The sequence below is a fragment of the Cornus florida genome, unplaced genomic scaffold (genome assembly GCF_030987335.1).
Source record: "Cornus florida cultivar Cherokee Brave unplaced genomic scaffold, ASM3098733v1 CherokeeBrave_3.0.0_Hap2_Chr06, whole genome shotgun sequence".
Taxonomy (NCBI): domain Eukaryota; kingdom Viridiplantae; phylum Streptophyta; class Magnoliopsida; order Cornales; family Cornaceae; genus Cornus; species Cornus florida.
Window position 1 is genome coordinate 90,023,841 of NW_026775576.1, and position 19,850 is coordinate 90,043,690.

Here is a 19,850-nt window from a genome sequence, read left to right on the forward strand (position 1 = left end):
CAAGATCGACAACCTGTTCTTTTTATATTCTCATCATCAACCTTTTTTTTTAGGGTTAAGTGCAAGAATTCTTATTTCTGGTCAGGTAAAGTGAGCTTCTGATTAAAAACTAAATGCGACCCATAACTAGCCTCAGCTCTTTTCCAGTCTGACAATTAATAAAAAAGAGAGCCCTCAAAAGATAGAGAGAGAGAGAGAGTCAAAGACATCCACCTCAACCCTCAAAAAAAAAAAAAGGAAAAAAAAGAAAAAAGAAAAAGTAAGTTCCCGGAAAGAAGAAGAAGAAATAATAAAAATCCTCACTCACACAAGCAAATTGATAGATATTAAAGACAATTAATATGGGAAAAACAAAATCTCAAACTAATAAATTGGTGCAGAGAAAAAAAAAAAAAAAAAAAAACTCAAATTGGGGAAAAAAGAAACCTGTCGACATCGAGTTGAAGTACAAGTGAATACTAAAAATCCACACACACACAAGCGAGCTTATAGAATAAATATTAAATATTGCAATGTTAAGATAATTACAGTAGCCAACAAAAAATAGTGTAATTAAAAGGCAATCTCCTACCCCACCTCGGGATATTATTTCACTTCCGTATTTATAGACATAAGAGATCGACTCGTAAAGGGTTGTAAAAGGAAACAACTCTCTAGCAAGGACATGGCAGGCATTTCTAATACTTTTTCTTCAGATTTGGCGAACAGAAACCTCTACCGAGGTCATGGCAGGCTTCACTACGATGGCCTCAGATCACTGGAAAACAACCCAACGGCTTCATCCAAGAACACGGCCACCATCTGCTTTTCAAGTGAGTTATCTAACTCTCCTACTCTCTCGCTGTGCTTGTAATATGAACTGTTGTTAGTAGGTTAAAATATAAACCTAGTATTGTGTGCCGTAAGACTTTTTTTATTCAGCCACCTAAGTTTCCATGGCCAAGGATGTCACCGTCTTCAAATATTTACTAACCTCCAGTGGGTGGTGGTTTCTCATCCTCAGATAAAAGTCAAGGACGGATCAGGGCCATGGCTTCTTCTACCAACTCAGTTCCAAAACGACAGAAAGATCCAAAGAAACGGATTGTCATTACAGGAATGGGTCTCGTTTCTGTATTTGGCAATGATGTTGATACATTCTACCACAAACTCCTCAAGGGAGAAAGCGGCATCAGTCTAATCGACAAGTTTGATGCTCTAGACTTCCCTGTCAGAATTGCCGGTCAGATTCGCCACTTCTGTTCAGAGGGCTACGTAAAAAGCCCGACCGATCTATGTTTCGATGACTGCTGGAGATATAGCATTGTGGCTGCAAAGAAAGCACTCGGAGATGCCAACCTCGGCCCTGAAGTCCTCAAAAATGTACGTAACTTGGATGTCCAACAATATTTCTGTTCATCACAATTTTTACAATGAAAAAACCAACTTCATTCAGCAATGCAAGAGGCAACTACATAGGACTATCTGCCCATCTCATCTTTTCATTATTTCGCTCTAGTTTACTATAGAATCTCTTGATTGACATGGCTTGACCAATACTTCTTCGACTGATCTAACACCAACCTTTGAACATTTTTCATCACAGATGAATAGATCAAATATTGGAGTAGTGATAGGTTCAGGCTCCGGAGGTGTTGCATCGTTATGCGATTCAGTAAATGCCCTTCTCCGAGAAGAATACAGCAAAATTTTAAGTCCATACTACCAATCAAATTTTGGTCCAGCACTATTAGCTATAGAAACTGGCTTGATGGGACCAAATTACTCCATTTCGACAGCTTGTGCAACCGCAAATTATTGTTTCTATGCCGCAGCAAATCACATAAGAAAGGGTGAAGCGGAAATCATGATCGCTGGTGGAAGTGAAGCAGGAGTTATTCCTACCGGTATCTGTGGATTTTCGGCTTGTAGAGCTTTGTCAAACAGAAACGATGACCCAGAGAAAGCTTCGAGGCCATGGGATATGGATCGTGATGGTTTTGTCTTGAGTGAAGGCTCTGGTGTGCTGGTAATGAATCATACATTTGACAACTTCTAGTGTCTAACATTGTTTACTGTCCTCCAAAACTCATCGTGATGATCGTTTAGACGTCTATAAATATATTTTTGTGTTAATACGGAAATGATGTCTACTGTTTCAAGCTTCAACTAGATATATTACAAACATATTCAGGTAATAGATACACAGATATGCACTAACATAAATGCACACAGATAGAGAACTTGTCAACCAAGAATGATACTTGATTATAAACATACGTATATCTACCAACGCTAATAGCCATATAGTGCCCAAAGCAGTTGTCATTTTCTTCTTTAGCATACTCATGATTCAAGGAGTACAAAATGTCAAATAGCAGAGTAGACATGCATGAATAAATGCACGGCCCCACTACATGAATGTACACTCTTCTTAAAAATATATACATCTATAAACATACAAACATATATACATCTATAAACATACATATATGTTGCTTTTACTTCCTATTTGGAATTCAATACCTTGTATACTAAAGTTTGTGCTCCGAGATAAGGTTATGGAGAGCTTGGAGCATGCAACAAAACGAGGAGCAAATATAATAGCAGAGTACCTAGGAGGAGCCATAACATGTGATGCTCATCACCTTACTGAGCCGCGTTCTGACGGACTTGGAGTTATAGGTTGCATAACCAAGAGCTTGGAAAATGCTGGAGTCTCCCCAGAAGAGGTTTGAAAACACTTTTCCACCATTCGATATATATTTTTAGATTGATAATTGATTGTTCACCAAAATTGACAATACATATAATTCCCCAAGTTTTGATCCAAGATGGCCAGTTCCGGTGCCACAAAATTATAGAGAAATCATCCCAGAATGCAAACAAATCTATTTGCTAGAAACATATTCTTCTTCAATTAGTTGTATGGTAAATTGATCAGAAAGTATATTTCTTGTTATTTTTTTGGGAAGTTGATATGCATAAAATAAGCTCGCTACATCAAAGGCCCAAGGCGCTAGAGGTCCTTTGGAGCCTAGGCGCACAATTGAAAAACTAATTTACTACTAAAGCACTCATATTCATATTAAAAGCGCAAGTGTTGTCAAAGGCACCTGGGCACACAATAGGCGCAAGTGTTGCACCTGTATGAGCCTGGAACCTAGGCAGGTGCCCAGACGTGCCTTTGACAACACCGGTTTCTATACTACCCGACTATGAAGACGCAATGAGTAAAGGGTCATCACAACACCAAATAAATGCATCCTTATTTGATTAACATTAGGAAGCTTTTCAGCTCTAGTGTAAAGACTTATGTTGATGAATTGCAGGTGAATTACGTGAATGCTCACGCAACATCTACACGCATGGGAGATTTAGCTGAGGTCAATGCCATCAAAAAGGTTTTCAAGGACACAACTAAAATGAAGATGAACGCCACAAAGGCAAGATTATGAAACCTAGTTATAACAGCACATCCATCGTAATGATCTTAGGATTCCAGTCATGAACAGGATAATCGGATGAGCAAATCAATGCCTAATCCTGAATGCAAGTGATTTAACAAGATCACCAAGAACTGATAGATGCATAATCCTGAATGCTTATTTAAACTACTGAAACAAGAGTTAAATCTTCATTTTGTATACCAACATCAGTACATGGTTAAAATTTACAGTCAATGATTGGACATGCTCTAGGAGCTGCGGGAGGATTGGAAGCCATAGCAACCATAAAAGCAATCACTACTGGTTGGCTGCATCCAACCATAAACCAATATGTATGCCAAAATGACTCTTTAAGTTCCCAATCTCCTTTTATATTGTCGTGATGGTCTTGCAATATATTAATTAATTTAATGTATTTTATTGCAGAATATTGAACCTGAGGTTACGATCGACACTGTCCCAAATCAGAAGAAACAGCATGATGTCAACGTTGGTAAGTCTTAATTACTACTGAACAAACACTAACAATGGTGCAGACACCATCAGAGACTGCAAAAAAGAAAAATTCAAAGAAGAACTAATTCTAACTTTTGTTTAAGTGAATTTTGAAAACCTACTGAAATGATCATACACCAGAAAAGGTAAATAGGATGGAGGAAAAATTTATGAAAAATTTCCTGGACACATTAAAAAAAAAAAAAAAAGATGTATTTTCAGTAGTTTTGCAAGTTAAGTTTCATGAGAATGTGGACATATAAATATATTTTTTGATAAATAGGATCCAGAAGCTGCAAAGCACATTCTTGTTGTTGCTTAGGCAAGGAATGAGAAGAAAGAGGGAGTGGGGAGGAGGGGAGGGGGGAGAGAAAGAGATTTACCACACACTTAACAGACTCACATCAACCACAAAAAGCTAAAACATGTAATTCCTTTACCATAAACCTCAGAAGCAACAATCAATTGGGTTTTAAATGAGGATTTGCTCTGTACAAGATGAACTATATCTTATTCTATCCTACATGAGAAACATTCTTTCAACTAATCTAATTCCTATATTCATAACAGCTATCTCCAACTCATTCGGCTTTGGTGGACACAATGCGGTGGTCGTTTTTGCTCCCTTCACACCTTAAAAAGGCCAAGGCAAGATAATTTTCTTTTTTGTTGCACAAAGAATAGATGAATTGTTAAATGGATGATCTGTTGGTTCTGTAAGCTTTGATGTATTAGGAGTATCATTTAGACACAATGGCCCTGAGCTACAGTTGACAGAGCCTACATCTTAGCCATTTAAGTCTACCAACAATACTGTGTAAATCAGCCTTTATATTCTATTCAATTATTAATTGTTATTGGATTCATATTTTCAGGATTCGACACCATACTATTATTGCTCATCTACAACAAAAACCTCACATAAAGTTAAAAGCACAAAATAATGCAGAAAAAATAGATTGTAAACAAATAAACAATTGAACATGTATGATAGAGATACTTTCCAAAGCTGCATTTAGGATGGGTAGAAAAGAACTATTTTACACATCCAAAAAAATAAAAAAAGGATCTATTTTAAGAACAAGAACTCAAGTTCAAAACTATAAACATAAATCCTTGTTAAGATTTATATATTAAATCCAGCCAAACTTTTTCTATAAAATATGTAATTCGATACTTACTGCTAAGTAATAAAAGTTGTTGTAGCTGATCAGCTTCGAACGTCCCCAAAAACTATTATACCAATTCAAGGAATAAAACAGAGCTCAATCTCCATCAACTATTGAGAAAATTATGTCATTTTAAGAAAGTAGTAGTTATATCGTATCAGTTGTACACTTTGGAAGGCTTCCAGACCTCTTCTATTCTTCAATGCATGGGTATCATTATGGTTTTGTTTGAGTGGGATTTACTTTTGCACTGAACATACCTCAGCAAATACTGGCTAAGTATTAACCTGGGTTTAGTATGGTTCTTTTAAGAAAAAATACTTACCAGAGTTCTGTCATGCAGTTCATGTTAACTTTTGTAAATGAATTCATAGCTGTGTCTGGTGTAGGATCAGTGTGCCAGAATACAACACATGGGCATAAGAATCATTTTTCCAAAAGCAGGGTTTTCCATAATTCCATCATGGTTTTCTTCTGTAACACTAGTGTTGTTAGGTGGCATTTCATACTTCTACACCTGAAATAAACCTTAATGACTCAATACACAGAATAGCTGCCACTTCAGCTCTTTAAACTAAAAGTGCAAAAGAAATGGCCTCATACGCCTCAGAATCTTCTGGTTGTATTGCTAAAACCAGTGTTATCAAAGGCCCAAGGCACTAGAGGCCCTACGGAGTCTAAGCGCAATGCGCAAGGTGAGGCACACGCCTAAGTGAAGCTAGTCGCATAATTGAAAAATTAAATTACTATTAAAGCATTCATATTCCATATTAAAGGTGCCAAGTGTTGTCAAAGGTGCGCCTGGGCATACAACAGGCTCAAGCGTTGTGGGTGTCTGAGCCTTGAGCCACGGCGCACCTTTGACAATCAATCTGTGAAATTCGGGACAAAGCAAAAGAGGCACCATATAAACTTATCACTAATGTGCATCCCACAATGTCCCAGAGATTTTTCATCCATAATTATTCCTAGAATTCTATTGGCCTCAAGAATATCATTTATTCAAAAAATTGGATAACTCAAAAAATGCTTCTATGCATTTTTTTTTTTTTTTTTTTTTTTTTTTTCTTCGAAGGTACTCACACACATGACTCCACTGGAGCTTGAACGCCTGACCTCCCTTTGGGAAATAGGAGCCTTGTACCACTAGGCCACCGGCTTGTTGGTCTTTTATGGATTTTTCTTTGTGTCTTATGTGAACAATGCTAGTTTTACTACTCTAATAAGTTAGATTTCTTAACAAGGACTTGGCTACAAGGCAAAGTTACTCTTTTTGGTTGGTTGCATACGAGAAACTTCGAGTAATTCGAGGCGCTCATGGGTTATTATATACTCTATTGAAATTCTCCCCACAATCAAAGATTTACGTTATTGTAAGAAACAGTAGTCCAGAAAATAAATTGTATATGCTCTGCTCATTCATCCATCACCGTGTATCTAAGAAAATCATTCATTTTGATCATATATATATTTCATAATTGGGGATTATTTGAAAAAATATAGCCTAATATATTTCTCATTCAAGTGCGACATACAGTATTATGCCTAAATGAGGACTAAATTAATGCTGCAAAATTCATCGACATAGATAGATACATGGTATGTGTAAGTACAGGATGATATTACCTGATCAATGCCAGACTGGGACGCCAATCCATGAACCTCTCGAGCCTGTTCAAACAGAGCTGGCAGAGACATCTTTTTCATCCTCCCTTCACCCATTGAAATGTTCCCGGCGGAATGAAAACCCTAGAAAGGAAATGAATTTTATTTGGAAAAGTGAAGAGAAATCGAACACTCCCCTACATGGATATAGTGAATTAGGGCTTTCTGATGTGCTGGACTTGGGGGATATTTCGAAGAAGAGGTGAGAGATGGATTGATTGCAGGCATTGGGTCCAACCATACATTAGTGTTAGTCCATGTTGATTACGAAGTGCGCGCAGTGCGCACAGAAGAAAGGCTTTGGGTTATGATATTACGTGCTATAAATGGATTGTGTTTTTTTGTTTAAACTAATAATCGTTTCTGATTAAGAAAATTGAATGTTTTTTTTTGTTTTTTTGTTTTTTTTTTTTTTTCAGGTAAGGATGTAAAGTTAGAAGTGTGAAGGTTCAAACCCGACTCCAAAGAGCAACTCAACTGAAGGGCGTTAATAGAAAAGTAAACTTATATTAAAATGTTTATGTAATTTTGGTTTTGTGGTTGTTACTTATCAGAAGGAGGTGTTTGCTGTAAGAAAAAGAAAAAAAATTATGTTTTGAGAATTACCAAAGCAATGAGTTGTCAATGAAAACCATATCTTAACACCAATCAACCAATTCAGAACTTAATGGATTTGTCGTTTGGTTATGGTGACACATTTCTGTTTTATTGTTCAGACATTGGGAAGCTGTCTTCATCAATCACCACCTTCACCTATAAAGGTGGTTATTGAATATTGGGTGTGATGTCCATCCAAATTCAACTCTCATATCTATTAGATATGAACTTATTTATTTCTGCAATGGGCTGTTATAAAATAATTTATATCTCTTGATTTTGATTCACTCTAATTTTTATAAATCACAGAATTAAATCCCCTTTATTGCCGATGCTCACTTGAAGCAAGCGAGGAACTGGGTCATCTCTGCCATGTGCATTTTGATTGCTTAACATTTTATTTACTTTTTTTTAATACCAATAATGAACTTAGGATGGAATACGTGGATCATGGTTTTTTTTTTGTGTTTGATTTTAAATTTTGGAAGGAAAAATAAAATAAAATAAAATAATTTGGAGGAATACAATAAAACGAGTTTATTTTATTATACTTCCAAAAAAAAAATAGAAAGAAAAAAAATTTCTAACATCAAATTTGTCCTTAGTTTTCTAAAAGGGTATGGTGTTAGATCCATTAAAATGGAGCATACTATCAACTTCTTCTTTTTTTTTTTTTTTTTTTCCTACTGTATTAGCATGGTTTTTATGATTGTCATCGACTTTCTAGGAATTATTTCGAATTTCACCTACCTAACCTAATAAGAATAATACTATTGTGAGAACCCTCTCATGATGAGTTCTCTTTGCATAATCATTTTAATTCATTAAAAAACTTATTTGATTTTTTTATAAATTTTAATAAAATATCTTAATTCAATGACTAAATAAAAAAAACTCATATATCTTATAAAATGATTCTCACTTCTCATGATAACATCACTTGATTAATAAAGGCGTAGCGGCTATATTAATCTCTTTATGGTGTGTGGCTGGCAGATTACTTCTAGAAACACAGTCTACGCTTAATTAATTTATTTTTTTTAAATTTTTTTTTTTTTTTAGCTAAGTCTACGCTTAATTCATATACCAAAATAATAATACAATTAAGTTTGTTTCATGGTCACGGTTTCATGCAATGGTAAAAGCTTGCACTGACAAGCATGAGAAATTTCAGACGAGTATCACAAATGATGACACGGCTCAATATATAGAGAGAGAGAGAGAGTAATTGTACAGTAATACAGATGTACATACTATAACATAGACATTCAAAGTCGTTGATCCATGAAGATCATGTCCAGAACACAAAGGGCACTACATATTTTATCAAATCAAATAACTTTAATTTAGGTTTTTTTTTTTTTTTTCCTACTTCAGAGAATATATCTATTTCAGTTGTTGTCACTTTGTAATATTCATCTTCAAACAATTGGGTGGGTAGTCTGAAATTGAGAGAGGTGGCGGTGAGAGAGGAAAAGAAGATGAACACGGAAATGCAAGAAAAAATTGGGCGATTGTTGACTGAAAGGAGTGGAGACTTTCTGAATTTCTGTATCAACCAAAAAATAATAAAAAAAAAGAGAAAATTTTTAATTTCTGTATCAGCAAAAAAAAAAAAATAATAATAAAAATAAAAATAGAGGCTGGCTAAGAAATAAGCTGTTACTATGTTTATCACGAAATTGAATTCGGTGAGGTCACTTTTTTTAATAGTAAAGTCTGAACTAAATTGTCAACGATCATAGAACATCTATGGTCGTCCCCGAAAACCAATACCAATCCAATTTTTGTTCATTTGCGACCCTATCAAGACAACATCTTAACATGTAGAAGAGCAAGAGTCTACTTAATATGTAGACTCTCCAAAACAGAAATTGGTCTTAAAGTATATCACTGCAAACCCTACTGTATAAATATAACTACATTGACCTGGAAACAGTTACAAATGAGAGAAACCAAATTTAAGAAATAACGCAGGCATTGCTTCCTATTTGTTGTTCAAAAGCAGTGAAAATATGGCATGTAAACTGCCTTATTCCCATTTGTGGGCCCCATCACATGATCCCAACAACACCCTCTGTTGCATCCTCCAAACTGGGGGAAATTTGCATCCTCCAAATTGGGGGAAAAGAGTTGAAGCTTATTTCTTGTTAAAACTGAACTTCTGATTAAAAAACTAAATGTGACCCATAACTGGCCTCAACTCTTCCTGGTATGCAGATGAAAGACAATGAATTAATATAGGAAAATCATACTAAAGCTCTAATAAAAAGAAGCTCTCAAGAGAGAGAGAGAAAGACAACCCACCTACAAAAACCAATAAGTTCCCGGGAAAAAAGAAGAAGAAATAACTAAATCAACATCTAGTTGAAGTACAAGTTAATACTAAAAATCCTCACTCACATGAGCAATCAAAATGATAGAATTAATATTGAATATTGCACTGTTAATAAAATTCCAGTAGCCAACAAAAATAGTATATTAAAAGCAATCTCCTACCCCACCTAAGGATTTTATTACACTTCCTTATTTATATAGAGATCAACTTTGAAAGAGCTCTAAAAGGAAAGAAGCCTCTACAAAGGACATGGCAGGCATTGCTAATACCTTTTCTTCATATTTGGCGTTGAGAATGAAGATACTACACTGCTTCACTACGATGGCCTCAGATCAGTGGAAAACAACCCAATGGCTTCATCCAAGAATATCTAGTTGGCTTGCCTTTCAAATGAGTAATCTCACTCACCTTCTGCATTCCTGACTTCAACATCAATGCAGTTAGCCCTTCTCACTGTTTCGCTGTGCTTGTGATATAAGCTGTTAGTAGGTTATAATATAAACCTAGTATTGTGTGTGATAGGACTTTATTCTGCCCGTTAATGTTACTTATAAATAAATATATATATATATATATATATATTCTGCCAGTTAAGTTGTCACGGCAGTGGATGTCACCATCTTCAAATATTTACTAACCTACAATGGGTGGTTTCTCATCCTCAGATAGAAGATGAGGACGAATCAGGGCTATGGCTTCTCCTACCTCCTCAGCTCCAATACGACAGAAAGATCCAAAGAAACGGATTGTCATAACAGGAATGGTTCTCATTTCAGTATTTGGCAATGTCGTTTACAACGTGCTCCTCAAGGGAGAAAGCGGCATCAGTTTAATCAACAAGTTCGATACTCTAGACTTCCCTGTTAGAATTGCAGGTCAGATTCGGCACTTCTCTTCAGAGTGCTACTTAAAGAGCGCGTCTGATCAATCTTTCGATGACTACTGGAGATATAGCATTGTGGCTGCAAAGAAAGCTATCGTAGATGCCAACCTCGGCCCTGCAGTCCTCAAAAACATACGTAACTTGGATGTCCATCAATAATATATCAGCTCATCAAATCTTTTGCAACGAAAAAATCAACTTCATTCAACAATGCACGAGGCAACCATTGGAGTAGTGACGGGTTCAGGCTCAGGAGGTGTACATCGTTATGCAAATCAGTAAATGCCTTTCTCCAGGAAGAATACAGTAAAATTTTAGCACCATACTTCCATTTCAGCAGCTTGTGCAACTGCAAATTATTGTTTCTATGCCAAGGCAAATCACATTAGAAGGGGTGAAGCAGAAATTATGATCCCTGGTGGAAGTGAAGCAGGAGTTATTCCTACTAGTATCTGTGGATTTTCGGCTTGTAGGGCTTTGTCAAAGAGAAACGATGAACCAGAGAAAGCTTCGAGGCCATGGGATAAAGATCGTGATGGTTTTGTCTTGAGTGAAGGCGCCAGTGTGCTGGTAATGAATCATACATTTGACGCCTTCTAGTTCCTAAAATTGTTTACTGTCCTCCCAAACTCATCGATACTTGCTTATAAACACATGTATATCTACCAACGTTAGTAGCCATACAGTGCCCAATGCAGCAGTGAATTTATTCTTTAGCATGCTCACGATTCAGAGTATACATAAATGTCGAATAGCAGAGAGGAATGTACACTCTTCTTAAATATATATATATATATATCTATAAACATACAAACATATATGCATATTTAACATACATATATGTTGCTTTTACTTCCTATTTGGAATTCAATACATGGTATACTAAAGTTTGTGCACTGAGAGAAGGTTATGGAGAGCTTGGAGCATGCAACAAAACGAGGAGCAAAAATAATAGCAGAGTACCTAGGAGGAGCCATAACATGTGATGCTCAGCACCTGACTGAGCCATGTTCTGACGGACTTGGAGTTATAGGTTGTATAACCAAGAGCTTGGAAAATGCTGGAGTCTCCCCAGGAGAGGTTTGAAAGCTCCTTTTCACCCTTTGATATGCATATTCAGACTGATAATTGATTGTTCACCAAAATTGACAATACAAAGATTTCCCCAAGTTTTGATCAAAGATGGCCAGCTACGGTGCCACAAAATTGTAGAGAAATCACCCCAGAATGCAAGCAAATCAAAAAATTGCTGGAAACATATTCTTCTTCAATTAGTTTCTTGGTAGATTGATCAGAAAGTATATTTCTTATTTTTTAGGAAGTTGATTTGCATAAAATAAGCTGTCTCATACCTGTGTTCATCTCGTTATGTCCAGTTCTGTTTCTATCAGTGTTATCAAAAGCCCACGGCGCTAGTGGTCCTTTGGAGCCTAGGAGCAGACCTGAGTGAAACGAGGCGCACAATTGAAAAATAACATTCGTATTAAAGCATTCAAATTCCATATCAAAGGCGCAAGTATTGTCAAAGGCGCACCTGAGCACACAACAGGCGCAAGTGTTGCGCTTGTATGAGCCTTGAGCCTAGGCAGGAGCCTAAGCATGCCTTTGACAACACTGGTTTCTATGCTACCTGAATATGAAGACACAATGAGTAAAGTGACATCACATTACCAAGGGCCTATTTACTAACAGGAATGATTCCTGATTTCTACTGTCAATTCCTAAAATTGAGAATCAAAAGTAAAAATCGTGTTTAATAAAATACTTTCACTTTTTTGTTTTAAGAAAGTACTTTCTAATTTTGTGAAGAGAGGAGAAAGTGAGAAATCCTCACTTTCTACATTTTCTACACTGTTTGTAGAAATCACTTTCTCTACTGTAGCACCATCGCCCATCTCCTCCCCACCACGGTCATTGCCACTGCCACCTCCTCGCCGTCGACAACCACCGCCACCATCACCATTGCCGACAACCACCACCATCATCGCTTCTCTCTCCTCTGTCTCTCTACAAACACTCCCGATAAAAAGAAATAAGTTAAAGGAATTGATTAAGAGAGAGTAAGTCACAAATGACCAGAATCTTGAAGTTGCAAGCTCCCCAGAATTTTGGCGCAAAGCAGGACGGGGCTGACATGGGATTCGCGGAGAGGGGTGATGATGAGTGAGGGTTTATGTAAGATTGATGGGCTGTAGAGAGTGCTGGCGGAAATTGGGTCTGATGGTGAGTTCTTGGAGAGGCATTGACGGAAACTGTCGTAGATTGAATCTGATAAAGCACAAGAAAAGAATTGGAGAGAAAAGAGAAGAAGAAATGAAGAGAGGGAAGGGTTCTTCATTGTTTGGTGTTTGGTTTTGGGTTTGTGAAACAATTGGTGGTGTGTATTAAATACAATTGGCGATGTTGGTGGTGATGCCCTTTGATTTCACAGAAGAAATGATCTGGGTCTTGCGATGCCCTTTGATTTCAGGAGCTTCCCACAGAGCTATATATATATAAATATATACATATAGATAGTATATAACATTGATTGTCAATTTAGAAAACAAAATCAAAATTATAATTATGAACTTACTTTTTAATTTCTTGCTTTGAAAATATTGAAAGGATGACAAATTAGTAAACATAATTCTACTTTATATTTTAGATTCAGAAATGAAAATTATAATTTTACTTTTGAAGAAAGTAAAAATAAGAAAGTAAAAGCGTTAGTAAACGGGCCCCAAATAAATGCATCCTTCTTTGATTAACATTACAAACATTTTCAGCTCTAGTGTAAAAGCTTATATTGATGAATTGCAGGTGAATTACGTGAATGCTCACACAGCATCCACGCGCATGGGAGATTTAGCTGAGCTCAATGCCATCAAAAACGCTTTCAGGGACACAACTAAAATGAAGATGAATGCAACAAAGGCAAGATTATGAAACCTAATTATAATAGTGCATCCATCAAAATGATCTTAAGGGTTCATTTGGTTAGACGGGAAATTTAATGGAAAGTGAAAGTGAAAGAAAGTGAAGTGAAAGAAAGGAAAATCAAGTTTCCATCGTGCATTTGGTTAGCAAGAATTTTTTTGAAGAAAGTTGTGAGAAAATATTATTGTTAGTTTGGATAGCATGAAAAAGAAAAGAAAATGATTTTACTTACCAAAAATACCCTTATAATTATAAATAGTAAAAAAATAAATAAATTTGAGTTAGATGAATATTCTTTATACTTAATTATTTATTTTAGTAAGCAAATAGTGAAATATGAAATAGAATAATATGTGATATCATGTACTGTATAATTTTTTGCATTTTTTTACGAGGACTAGAACCCTCGACTTTTTACACTTTGAAAGTGGAGTAAGTACCAATATAATTGACTAATTTAACTTGTGTATATGAAAAAAATATTGATTATTATTACTACGAAGAAATTATGCCAACTCTGTTTTATTGTTAACAAAATCTTGAGTCATTGGGTGTATCTCAATGAGTGGAACAAGGCAGGACTCTAGCTAATATATACATATATGTATGTAATATTGTATGTTGTCTTGAGATGACATGGTTTATGAGATAATGGTATCCCGTTTCACATGTTTAAGGTTCACTGACGGTGCAAAATTGGGCAATTGCAGCCATCATCGAAAAATAATGAAAAATAATAATTTAATAATGGAAGGAAAAATTAAATTAATTTTACAGACACACATAAAATTACAAACAATTAAATTAGTAATAGACAAATTAAGTAATTTACAGAAGAAGGAAACTTTACCTTTTCAATGAAGTCTGTCTAGTTTAGACAACTGATATGGGCATAATAAGAAAAGCAATAAATATAGTGCACAACTTTTGCGGGAAAGTAGATTTTCATGTGTTTCATGCTAGAAAAAATTTGAGGAAAATTATCAGATGCGGGAAATTTACATTCCCCAAAAATTTCACTTTCTATCTAACCAAACTACTAAAACATTTAAATTTTTTCTCTTTCCTTTCCTTTCTTGCTGCTTCATGCTAACCAAACGGACCCTAAGATTCCACTTGTGAACAGGATAATCGAATGAGAAAATCAATGCCTAATCCTGAATGCAAGTCATTTAAAAAGATCACCAACAACTGATAGATGCATATTGCTTATTTAAACTAATCAAATAAGAGTTAAATCTTCATTTTGTATACCAATATCAGTAACATGTTAAAATTTTCAGTCAATGACTGGGCATGTTCTAGGAGCTGCAGGAGGATTGGAAGCCATAGCAACCATAAAAGCAATCACTACTGGTTGGCTGCATCCAACCATAAACCAATATGTACATCAAAATGACCCTCAAGTTTCCAATCTCCTTTCATATTGTTGTGATGGTCTTGCAATATATTAATTAATTAAATTTATTTTATTGCAGAATATTAAGCCTGAGGTTACGATTGACACTGTCCCAAATCAGAAGATACAGCATGATGTCAATGTAGGTAAGTCTGAATTACTACTGAACAAATGCTAACAAAGGTGCAGCCACCATCACAGACTGCAAAAAAGAAAAATACAAGGAAGAATTAAGTCTAACTTTCGTTTAAGTGAAAACCTACTGAAATGACCATACATCAGAAAAGGTAAATAGGATGGAGGAAAAATTTATGAAATGTCCTGGACACGCCAAAAACATTTTTAGATGGTATTTTCAGTAGTTTTGCAAGCAAGTTTCTTGAGAATGCGGACCAATGCATACTTTTTTTAATAATTTTCATCAAGAAGCTGCAAAGCACATTCTTGTTGATGCTTAGACAAGTAATGACGAGAAAGAGTGGGTTTGGCACGCGGGGCGCAGCGGGGGTGGGGGGGACTCACGTCGACCACAAAAACACTAGAACATGTAATTCCATTAACATAAACCTCAGAAGCAACAATCAATTGGGTTTGAAATGAGGATTTGCTCCGTACAAGATGAGCTATTATATCTTATTCTATTCTACATAAGAAACATTCTTTCAACTAATCTAATTCCTATATTCATCATTGCTATCTCCAACTCATTTGGCTTTGGTGGACATAATGCGGTGGTTGTTTTAGCTCCCTTCACACCTTAAAACGGCCAAGGCAAGATAATTTCCTATTTAATGCAAAAAGGATAGATGAATTGTTAAATGGATGATCAGCAGGTTCCATAAGCTTTGATGTATCCGGGTAGCATTCCAACACAAAGGTCCCGAGTTAAAGTTGACAGACCCTACATCTTAGCAATTTAAGTCTACCTACAATACTGTGTAAATCAGCCTTTATATTCTATTCAATTATAAATTGTTATTCGATTCATGTTCAGGGTTTGACACCATACTATTATTGCTCATCTGCAACAAAAACCTCACATGCAGTTAAAAGCACAAAATAATGCAGAAAAAATAGATTGTAAACAAATAAACAATTGAACATATATAATACAGATACTTTCCAGAGCTGCATTTAGGATGGCTAGAAAAGAACTATTTTAAGAACAAAAACTCAGGTTCGAAACTATAACCATAAATCCTTTTTAAGATTATTCCGTATTAGAATTATTTTTATTTATTTAATAATATTATTTTTTTGATGAATAGAACTCGAATATTAACCATAATATTATTTTTAGCAGAACTTTTATTTATTAAAATCTAGCCAAACTTTTTCTATAAAATATGTAATTTGAAACTTACTGCTAGATAATAAAAGTTGTTGTATCTGACCAGTTTCGAAAGTTACCAAAAACTAGTACGGATTCAAGGAATAAAACAGAGTTAATCTCCATTGACTACTGAGTACATTATGTCATTTTAAGAAAGCAGTAGTTCTTTTGTATCAGTTGTACAGTTTGGAAGGCTTCCAGACCTCTTCTATTCTTCAATGCATGGTATCATTTTGGTTTTGTTTGAATGGGATTTCCTTTTGCATTGAACATACCACAGCAAATACTGGCTAAGTATTATCCAGGATTGAGTACGGTTCTTTGAAGAAAAATTACTTACCAAAGTATCCCTCACGGCGTTTGAGTAATGTAACAATTCGTTGTTTATCAGCAAGCCTTTCTCCCACAAAATCAGTAAGCAGAATCTATCCCAGAAGAGAAATTGGGAAAAATGTGTGGGTCAAGCAATTCATGCTAATTTTTGTAAAGGAATTCATAGCTGTGTCTGGTGTAGGATCAGTGTACCAGAATACAACACAAGGGCATAAGAATCATTTTGCCAAAAGCAAGGTTTTCCATAATTCCATCCTGGTTTTCTTCTGTAACACTAGTGTTGTTAGGTGGCATTTCATATTTCTACGCCTGAAAAAAACTTAATGACTCAATACACAGAATAGCTGCCACTTCAGCTCTTTAAACTACGAGAAGTGCAAAAGAAATGGCCTTCACAAGTCTCAGAATCTTCTGGGTGCATTGCTAAAATGCCATTCATATTACCATCAATCTATGAAATTTGGGACAAAGCAAAAGAGGCACCATATAAACTTATCATTACTCACATAATGTTTATCTCCATAATGTGTATCCCACAATGTTCCAGAGATTTTCATCCATAATTCTTCCTAGAATTCTACTGGCCTCAAAAATATTATTTATTCAAAAAATTGGATAACTGAATAAATGCTTTTTATGGATTTTTGTTTGTGTCTTATCTTATGTGAACAATGCTAGTTTTTACTATTTTAATAAGTTAGATTTCTTAACAAGCACTAGGCTACAAGGCAAAGTTAATCTTTTTGGTTGGTTGCATGTGAGAAACTTTGAATAATTTGAGTCGCCCATGGGTTATGATATATTGAAATTATCTCCACAACTGAAGATTTCCGTTCTTGTAAGAAACTGTAGTCCGGCTAATATATTGGATATGCAATGCTTTGCTTTGCTCATTCATCCATTACCCAATATCTAGAGTAACAATCTAAAAAAATCATTAATTTAGACAGGTGTGATATTTCATTGGGGGCTATTTGAAAAAACATAGCCTAATATATCTAATTCAAGTGCAACAAACAGTATTATGACCTAAATGAGGACTAAATTAATGCTGCAAAATTCATCGATATAGATAGATATCAAGTATATTTGTGTAAAGGAATACAAGGTATGTGTAAGTACAGACGAGATTACCTGATCAATGCCAGACTGGGACGCCATTAAATGAACCTTTCGAGCTTGTTCAAACAGAGCTGGCGTAGACATCTTTTTCATCTTCCATTCACCCATTGAAGATGTTACTGTAATGAAAAACCCTAAAAAGGAAATATTTTTTTATTGGAAAAAGTGAAGCGAAATCGAATACTCCTCCCAGTCTCTCCTACATTGATATGAGCACACAGGATATTTCAAAGAAGAGGTGAGAGATTGATTAATTGATCGGCAGCATTGGGTCCAGGGGGCGGAGCAAGCATAGGTGCCCCGAGCCCATTGTATTTATAAAATATCACATAATACCCCCTAAATTTCATAAAGTATTATATAATACCCCTAAAATTAATTTTGTAAAATATTATATAATGCCCCTAAGGTTTTTTTTTTTTTTTTTTTTCTTATACTCTTTATTTTCATAATAATACCCGGGGCCCATTAGATATTATAATATTTATGCATAAAATTTATAAATATCACATAATAAGCCCTAAAGTTTGTAAAATATTATATAATACCCCCTAAAAAAAATTCCTTGAAGATGAGTGGGAGGGTGTTTTGGCTATGATCACTTAGACCTTTGTGATATTATGAGTTAACTTTAGTCTGGTCCATTTCATGATAGACCTCTGCAAAATGTAACACTGTAGTGGACAAGTTTAACGGGTGTGCGCTTATTCATTTATCCAAAAGTTTGAATTGTTAAGTAGTACTGCATACCCACCCATTTATACCCATGTCACTTCCCATCCGGATCCGATGTAGGACAAGTATCCCCTTATAACATTTTCCTTCACTCAAACTCGCAACGCCCTCGTTATGGTCGGGTCACCCTGCCTACCCAGGTGGTTCACTCGGACTGTAATGTTTATATATATATATATATATATATATATATATATATATATATATATATATATATATTAAAAAAATAAGTATAAAAGAAAAAGAAACAAAGTGGTGGGCCCCATCATTATGTTAAACAACAAAAAGGGCCTAATGGCCTTTGACTCTCTGCGTATCTCACTCTCTCGTTCGACTCACTCCAGTAGCTTGCTCTTCATTTTCTTTTCTTTTTTTTTTTCTTTTTTTTTTTTTTTTTTTTTTTTTTTTTTACAATTTTAAGCCTTGATTCCTCCTTCCATACTTGGAATTTTTGGGTGCCGTTTGCGGCAAATCGAAGAGTACGACGAGATCTACGTGTGAGTACCAACAATTTCAGTTTTGGTGCACTCTAGGGAGTTCGAAATTCTAGGGTTCTTAGCCTCAAATTGGGGGTTTTCATCAATTTGAGGTAGGGGTGTTCTAATTTACAATTTCTTGGCCTTTGGCGAATTTTTTCCTTTTAAATTTGATCCTAAGCATGCTAAATTTTAATTACTTAGTTTGCTGTTGTTGTAGTTATATGTAATTACAATGATAATTGTGTTCCATGTGTTATTTGAGTTCATATGCATGTCTATTTTCATTACGGTAAATGAGCATGCTTAGTGTTTGATGTGTTGTATGTTCTATGATTATTTATTTATTTATTTAATTATTGTCTTGAAGAAAAAAAATATGTGCTATGGTTATAAATAAATAAATAAATAAAGGAAATGAATGTTTAGAAATTTTCATTAAATTGTGATGATGATGTAAATGGAAATGTGTGAAAACATATAGTTAAATTGATAATTTGAAGTATGAAGCATTTATGCATCCATTGGGAAAGAGAAAGGGGAAAAAATATTTGTTAGAACAAATAAAATTGTTTTGGGAAAAATATTTTCTAAAAGTGTTGCGAAAATCGGACGCCTAGGAGGCGCCTAGTGGTCCGTGATGTTAGTGTAGTCTAGAAAGGAATGTAGTTGAGTTAACTAGGCCGGATGCGACACCTTGGAGGTGCCTTGTGGTCGTGGATAGTTAACCAACCTTCCTTTCGTGACGCCTTAGAGGTGCCTTGGGTCGGATTACATTAACGGTTTGGTTGTTGAAACGGAATTATTTCGGAAACGGGGAGTGGCATAGGCATGACATTGCACTTCATGGTACATGTGGGAAATTTGTGATTGGATGTTATTTATACTATGTTTGTCATTGTGATTGAGATTATGTTTTCCCCATGGTATGACCCCGTCCCTTTTTATCCATTCCTTG

At 35.3% G+C, this 19,850-nt stretch overlaps 2 protein-coding genes across 9 annotated transcripts; one reads left to right on the forward strand and one right to left on the reverse strand.

The window, feature by feature from the left end:
• Window positions 1-490: 490 nt before the first annotated feature.
• Window positions 491-7,617, forward strand: LOC132312766 (3-oxoacyl-[acyl-carrier-protein] synthase I, chloroplastic-like). 2 transcript variants are annotated; one of them, XM_059811268.1, is made up of 9 exons: window positions 491-812; window positions 1,004-1,362; window positions 1,586-2,008; window positions 2,538-2,711; window positions 3,312-3,425; window positions 3,659-3,760; window positions 3,855-3,921; window positions 4,494-4,571; window positions 7,177-7,617. In XM_059811268.1, the coding sequence occupies exons 1-8, from the start codon at window positions 665-667 to the stop codon at window positions 4,559-4,561; spliced, it is 1,455 nt and encodes a 484-aa protein (XP_059667251.1). In that variant the 5' UTR covers window positions 491-664; the 3' UTR covers window positions 4,562-4,571; window positions 7,177-7,617. The 2 variants fall into 2 exon arrangements, with proteins under 2 accessions (XP_059667251.1, XP_059667250.1); XM_059811267.1 differs by lacking the exon at window positions 7,177-7,617 and having other exon boundaries at window positions 4,494-4,789.
• A 2,085-nt stretch (window positions 7,618-9,702) lies between these two features.
• LOC132312767 (uncharacterized) lies at window positions 9,703-18,200 on the reverse strand. 7 transcript variants are annotated; one of them, XR_009483323.1, is made up of 7 exons: window positions 17,694-18,200; window positions 16,752-16,868; window positions 16,567-16,651; window positions 12,410-15,095; window positions 12,110-12,205; window positions 11,928-12,017; window positions 9,703-11,824 (listed from the first exon to the last, which is right to left on the reverse strand). XR_009483323.1 is itself a non-coding variant. In XM_059811269.1 (6 exons), the coding sequence occupies exons 2-6, from the start codon at window positions 16,851-16,853 to the stop codon at window positions 11,814-11,816; spliced, it is 384 nt and encodes a 127-aa protein (XP_059667252.1). In that variant the 5' UTR covers window positions 16,854-16,868; window positions 17,694-18,184; the 3' UTR covers window positions 9,703-11,813. The 7 variants fall into 7 exon arrangements, 2 of the variants coding, with proteins under 2 accessions (XP_059667252.1, XP_059667253.1); XR_009483321.1 differs by having other exon boundaries at window positions 12,110-15,095; window positions 17,694-18,199; XM_059811269.1 differs by lacking the exon at window positions 12,410-15,095 and having other exon boundaries at window positions 17,694-18,184.
• Between the last annotated feature and the right edge of the window lie 1,650 nt (window positions 18,201-19,850).